This window comes from Desmodus rotundus, chromosome 2 (assembly GCF_022682495.2).
Source record: "Desmodus rotundus isolate HL8 chromosome 2, HLdesRot8A.1, whole genome shotgun sequence".
Lineage (NCBI taxonomy): Eukaryota > Metazoa > Chordata > Mammalia > Chiroptera > Phyllostomidae > Desmodus > Desmodus rotundus.
In genome coordinates, this window is record NC_071388.1 from 194,881,235 (window position 1) to 194,888,117 (window position 6,883).

Here is a 6,883-nt window from a genome sequence, read left to right on the forward strand (position 1 = left end):
TTTATCAACTCTACTCTGTGTTCTAAAAAAACCCTACATTTGGACTCCCTCAATTAAGTCCTTCTACCAAGGGACCTGTTGGAATGGAAAGACATTGAGAAGGTGGAGGTCTCCCTCCTGGCAGCTAGCAGCACCTCCTTGGTCAGGTTCATCTCTTCTTTCTGCTCACCCCCCTTCCCTAATCCCCACTATTGCCAGGGAGGGGTTCTGCTCCCTCCATTGCCAGGGACTTACCCCTCCTTACCCCAGCTCCCCTAGGGGAAACTCCTCAGGAGAGGGAGGGAGAGCTGGGCTGGTGCACAGGCTCTCCATTTGTACCCCGAAGGAGCTGAGACCCTGGATGGGGGTATTAAATGGGAGGGGGAAGCAAGATCCAGGCATTCAGATGCCCAGGCTGAGTCTGCACCCTTGGTGTTTTAAGAACCTGCATTGTCATCATCCTCTTTGTAGGGATCCCTTGGAGGTATGGAGGGGCAATGACCTTGGGTCCTGGGATCTCTGGCCTTGACGTTTACTGGGGAAATCCTGGACCTCAGCCAAATTGGCATCCTGTCCTTTGTCTCACTATCTTTCAGCGGCCCCTCTAAAGCGTTTGCTGAGAGCCTGAGCACCCCTCCCCTTTGTCTCCTTGGCTCAGCTGCAGAAGTGCAGGCCTCACACAATGCTGTGCACATGCAGACTGAGCCCAACAGGCCGAAGCAGATGAGGGAGAACCAGAGAGGGCTGGAGCTAGAGAGTGAAACAGATTCACAGGAGAGATTTATTTAGAATCAGAATCGTGAAACTGGAAGAGACTTTAGGAATCATTTTTAAGTTCATTCCCCAAGATGTTACCTTATTCCTTTAGTATTCATTTTTTATCTGATAAAAAAGTAAAACATATAGAGTGCCTACATTTTAATATGAAAAAAGAGGCCCAGAGAGCTGAAATAACTTCCCCAAGTCGTACAGGCTATAAGCCATGGGCTAGAACGCCTTCCCCTCAGACTACGGACTCTCAGAAAGGGGGATGAAAATGGCCAAAGGGTGTAAGGGTCTGAGCAGCACTGCCTGGAGAGATTTCCTTAAAGGTGGGGCTCGTCTTCCTAGGAGTCAGTGAAGGGCTCATCTCAGAGGTGAAGTTGTGATTCTCATCAATAAGGCCACGTTTCTACATAGGCTAAAACCTTGGTCTAGGCCCTCCAGTTCTTGGTTTAGGCCTACAGTTCTGACCTTAAAGAGCCTTCGGAAATAACTGCTTATCTGGACAGGGCATTGTTCTCAAGAGTGACGGAGATGGACAAGGAGCCTGGCTTCAGGGGGCTCTCATTTAGGGAGTCTAGTGCAGCCAGCACTGTCCCCGAGGAGCATGTACGTCCAGCTTGGACGTACACTTGTGGATGTGGTGGGGATGTCACTCTCCTTCCGCAAAGCCCACTTTTCATCAAGTCTTTCTGGTTTCACTGCACTGCCCCTCTTGGCCTCCACCCGAGGTTTTGTTGAGACAAAACCTCCCTCTCTTCTCCCTTAATGGATCCACCTTTTTAAAAAAGATTTTATTTATTTATTTTTTAAAAAGATTTTATTTATTTTGAGAGGGGAAGGGAGAAAGAGAGAGAGAGAGCGGGAGAGAAACATCAATGTACAAGAACATTGACCAGGTTGCCTCTCACATGCCCCCAGCTGAGGACCTGGCCCGAAACCCAGGCATGAGCCCTGACTGGGAATTGAACCTGCGACCTTTTGGTTTGCAGGAGAATGCCCAACCCACTGAGCCACACTGTCAGGGCTCTCCAGCTCTTTTTAATGACAGAAATGCTATCACTCTTTATGGATTTGTTTTGATTATTTTGTCTGCTTTTCCTTTAAAATTCCACCCATATCCATCCTGCATATCTTGGACTGGGGACTCAGAGCCCAGCCCTTAACCAAGCTGTTATGTAGGAGCTGCTGCTGGGGAAAGAGGTTAGAAAGTCTGATGTCAGGAGCATCAGGCATTGGGTTCCTTCCACCCAGTCCAAAAGGGCTTCTTGGAGGAGGTGGAATTTCAAGGACTGGACAGAAGGCAAGGTAGTGAGGTTTTTTTTTGGGGGGGAGGGTTGGGTGCAGGGGTAGGAGTTAGAGATTCAAGAGGGATAACTGCACTAGGAGCATGGAGAGTAGGTGAGCCACAGAGTGGGTCCAAGGCAGGGGAAGGTGAAGAATGAGAATGGGAAGGCAACCTTTTAAGGTACCTGTTTCAGGGACCCTGAAGCAACCCTGAAGCAAAGGAGGAAATTCTTTTTTTTTTAAAAGATTTTATTTATTTATTTAGAGAGAGGGGAAGGGAGGGAGAAAGAAAGGGAGAGAAACATCAATGTGTGGTTGCCTCTCACATGGCCCCCACAGGGGACCTGGCCCACAACCCAGGCATGTGCCCTGACTGGGAATGGAACCACCATTTGGTTCTCAGCCTGTGCTCAATCCTCTGAGCCACACCAGCCAGGGCAGAGGAGGAAATTCTTGAATCTGACCCAGAGGACAATAGGAGGTCAAGCTGGGCCTGGAGGGGGCAGGTACCATGGTGGTGACATCTGTGGGTGCTGCATGGAAGATCTTGTCCTGAACGACACCAGCAATAGGCCTTGTGTCAATGAAGGACTCAGGGAGCAGAGCTGGGAGGGCCCACATGCCATTCAGATCCACGTGCCTGGTGTTTCTGCCAGTGCAACGCAGTCTCTGTGGGGCCTGTCCTTACCTACCCAGGAACCAACTGTTTCTTAAGTGTCAGATAAAGGCTGACTCAGAAGGCCTTGTAGGAAAGAGTGGGACCAATTCTAGGAGCTGAAAAGAGGGAGAATGGGGAGGTTGAACAGGTTAGCTTGGGCTTTGAGAGAATAAAGATCAGATCTAAGGGAGCATGAGAGTCCCTGCTGAGACAATGCACGTGGGCGCTGAGTCAGGGAGGGGCTCAAGTCTGCATGTGTACACTGGCAAAAAAAAAGGAATCAAGAGAGGCAGACCATAGGCCTCCAGGAGGGTGTGAGTAAGCAGGGACTGTGGGGCAGCTGAGCAAAGCTGGTGGCAGGGAATTCTGGAACAGCCTATCCAGAAGGAGCCATGTGCTCCTGTGCATACATACCAACCAGGACGCAGTGGATTCTTGGAGCTGCGTTGGTGGTCTGTGAGGAGCATGGGGGTTACTACAGGGACAATTCTGAAGATTTTGCTGAATCCATAAGCAGGAACTTCTCTTGCCATCATATCCCCCGTCCAGGCCCACTTACGAAGCTTAGGACTCTGTGTTGGGGATCCAGAGAGCAAGCCTGGAGAAGGGCGGTCACTGGCCAACAAGGCAGAACCAGCTGGGCTCAGACCCTGCAGATAAGCCCTGGGGAGTCTCAAATACAGGACAAAGACTCTGTGGGCAATGAGGAGAGAACAGACAGACAAACAGAGAAATGTGCAGTACTCAGCCTAATAGTGTGCAGCTGGGAGTGGGGACAACTGGGACATTATGGCAAGAAGCATTTAACAATGAAAACCCAGCTCAACTTGGACCTGGGGCAGGGCTGGAGGTTGTGCCAACCCTATTGGGGCTCCCTCCACTCTGGAGGCCGTGTGTGCTGCCTGAACCTGGGGAGACCAACCCATCCAATTTCCAGCATTTCCCCAGGGAACAACCATCATCCACCCAAGTGTAGGATCAGGGTGTGTTGGTTGGGATGAAGAGCACAAGAGGTGCCACCCAGGGACCAGAACCCCAGGACCTCTCCCCACAGAACTCAACTGTGGAGAACCAGGCCAGAAAACGTGGCCTCGGGGACATTATAGCAAGGGCCCTCAAGGAGGTGGATTGTGATCTGCTGGAAGACCCGGGCCCTGCCAGCACCCCATCACAGGCAGAGCAAAAATGCGCCTGCTGCAGCCCTCGTGGCGGCCTCGTGGGGAGGGAAGGGAGGGGAGAAGAGCTAAGAGGGAATAGGTCAGACAGCCCAATTGAAGGAGCCAGTGCCGTGCGACCCAGCTGAAGCCAAGGAGCCTTGATGAAGGCACTCACTGCCTATGCGGCCCCCCAACACATAATCAAAAAGGGAGAGAGGCTGCTCCCAAGGCTTCTCTTCTACCTCGATCTAGTGCATCAAAACAAGCTGACCCAGGGCCCCAGGTCCTGCAAGGGGAAGTGGGAACAGCCACCCCTCCTCCCCAGCTCAGGCCCTACGGGGGTCCTGGAACGACAGCCACTTCCTCCTCCTTTCCCCTTTCTGGTGTAGGGAAACGACCGACGACAGAGGGTTGGGGTGGGCGGGACTTGGGTTCGGCATACGAGTTTCTATTGGTCAGAGGAGCTGCCAGTTAGGAGGGCAGCGCGGGCGAGGATTGGCTCCCTGGGGCGGGGCGCGGCGCGGCTAAAGATGAGGCCCAAGGGGTGGGGCTGACGCTGCAGCTGGCGCAGCTCAGACTCCTAGCAGCCGCCGCGGAGCAGCGAAGCAGCCAGCTTCCCCCGCCCGTTCCCGCGCCCGGGCCGGGGCTAGGCCCCCCACTGCCGGGTCCCCGGGGGCTGCAGCAGCAGCAGCGGCGGCGGCAGCGGCGCCGCCCGCGGTTCCCGCCGGGGCCCGGGCGCCGGCCCCTCTCTGCAGGATGGGCACGGTGCTGTCTCTTTCCCCCGCCTCTTCGGCCAAGGGCCGGAGGCCCGGCGGGCTGCCGGAGGAGAAGAAGAAGGCGCCGCCCGCGGGGGACGAGGCGCTGGGGGGCTACGGGGCGCCGCCAGTAGGCAAGGGCGGCAAAGGCGAGAGCCGGCTCAAACGGCCATCCGTGCTCATCTCGGCGCTCACCTGGAAGCGCCTGGTAGCTGCGTCTGCCAAGAAGAAGAAAGGCAGCAAGAAGGTGACGCCCAAGCCAGCGTCCACTGGCCCCGACCCCCTGGTCCAACAACGCAATCGCGAGAACCTTCTCCGCAAGGGCCGGGATCCCCCCGACGGCGGCGGCGCCACCAAACCCCTGGCCGTGCCCGTGCCCACAGTACCCGCGGCCGCCGCCACCTGCGAGCCGCCGTCGGGGGGCAGCGCGGCCGCGCAGCCGCCGGGCTCCGGAGGGGGAAAGCCGCCGCCGCCGCCCCCAGCCCCGCAGGCGGCGCCTCCGGTGCCTGGCGGCTCGCCACGGCGGGTCATCGTGCAGGCGTCCACCGGCGAGCTGCTGCGCTGCCTGGGCGACTTCGTGTGCCGACGCTGCTACCGCCTCAAGGAGCTGAGCCCAGGCGAGCTGGTGGGCTGGTTCCGCGGAGTGGACCGCTCGCTGCTGCTGCAGGGATGGCAAGACCAGGCCTTCATTACGCCCGCCAACCTGGTGTTCGTGTACCTGCTGTGCCGCGAGTCGCTGCGCGGGGATGAGCTGGCGTCGGCCGCCGAGCTGCAGGCCGCCTTCCTTACCTGCCTCTACCTCGCCTACTCCTACATGGGCAACGAGATCTCCTACCCTCTCAAGCCCTTCCTCGTGGAGCCCGACAAGGAGCGCTTCTGGCAACGCTGCCTGCGCCTCATCCAGCGGCTCAGCCCGCAGATGCTGCGACTCAACGCGGATCCCCACTTCTTCACGCAGGTCTTTCAAGACCTCAAAAATGAGGGTGAGGCCGCCGGCGGCGCCGGGGGTCCACCCAGTGCGGGCGCGCCCGCGGCCCCCGCCTCCTCCTCGGCCGCCAGGGACAGCTGCGCGACCGGAGCCAAGCACTGGACTATGAACCTGGACCGCTAGGGATACCCAAAGGCCAAGCCTGCCCCCCGCCCCAGCCCCTGACACACACTCGGAGCCCCCGGGACCATCAAGCTGCCGCCGCTGTTACTGCTGCTCCGCACCCCGGCCGGAGGAGGAGCCGCCCCTGCCCTGCAGGGGAAGGTGGAGGCCTGGAAGCCGGAGGCCAGGGCGTCTGGATTTACGGGGCATAGAGTGGGAGTGGGGGGATGAACGCGGGGAGGGGACCCCCTACCTCAACCTTTCTGTCTACGCCCCCATCTCTCCAGCTCTGCCCGGGTCTGCTCCTTCCCTTCTGTGTGTGTCTGTAAGTCCATCTTCCTCGGTTTTGTCCATTTCCTCACTTCCTCCCTGTATCTTCATCTTCCCACCTACCTGCCTTTCCACTTGCCATTCCTTGGGTGTGTATTTCCGTCTCCATCTAACCCCCCTACCCATCCTTCTTTGCCTCCGTTTCTCCTCCTGCACCTGTGTCCCCATCTCCCCTTCAAGTCCTCCTTTTCTTTGCTCTTGGCCTGTGCCACCACCTTCCTTCCCGTCTGCCTCCCCTCACCCCGCCTATGTCAGCTTGCATTTACTCCCCCAACTGAGCCCCCATACCCTTCTCCCCAGACCAAAAGAAACGTTGGTTCTGAATTTGGATCGACTGAGGTGCAGTGGGGAACTGCAGCTCCTTGGGCTCAGCAACCACCGGGATGGCCCTTCGCCCCACCCCCACCGCCTCCCTCTACCTTTCCAACGTGTTGCATGCCGGGAGGTGGGGCGGAGGGACGCCGACTTCGGGAGGCTGACCTTTGGGAGCCTACTCAACCCAGGAGTTCACCCTGGCGGCGGCGGCGTCTCAGCGAAAGGAGGAGAAGAGACGGAAACTCTTCTTATTCAGGGGGAGGGGTGCCCTCTTTCTTATCCTTAGGTGTTTTTGGCTTCCTCCCCTTTTAATTTATTCGGTGGTTTCTGGAGGGTGGGGGGAGGGAGGGTTGGACCGGGAGCTGTCTGAGGTGCTGATCCCGAGGCCGGACCGGACTCCTCCTGGGAGGGTACCAGGGGCTGGGTTGGGCCTGGAGCCGTATCCAAGGTGCCAATGATGCGGGCCGACGGCGCGGGCCGCACTGTCTGTCTGTCCGTCTGTCCGGGAGATAACTATAAAGCGCTGGAAGCGCCTGTAGATGGCTTTGCG

At 57.6% G+C, this 6,883-nt stretch overlaps 1 protein-coding gene across 1 annotated transcript; it reads left to right on the forward strand.

The window, feature by feature from the left end:
* Positions 1-4,410: 4,410 nt before the first annotated feature.
* On the forward strand, positions 4,411-6,311 carry CDK5R2 (cyclin dependent kinase 5 regulatory subunit 2). Its single transcript, XM_024564015.4, has one exon. It carries the CDS (start codon positions 4,600-4,602, stop codon positions 5,707-5,709), a length of 1,110 nt encoding a protein of 369 aa, XP_024419783.2. The 5' UTR covers positions 4,411-4,599; the 3' UTR covers positions 5,710-6,311.
* Positions 6,312-6,883: the final 572 nt, after the last annotated feature.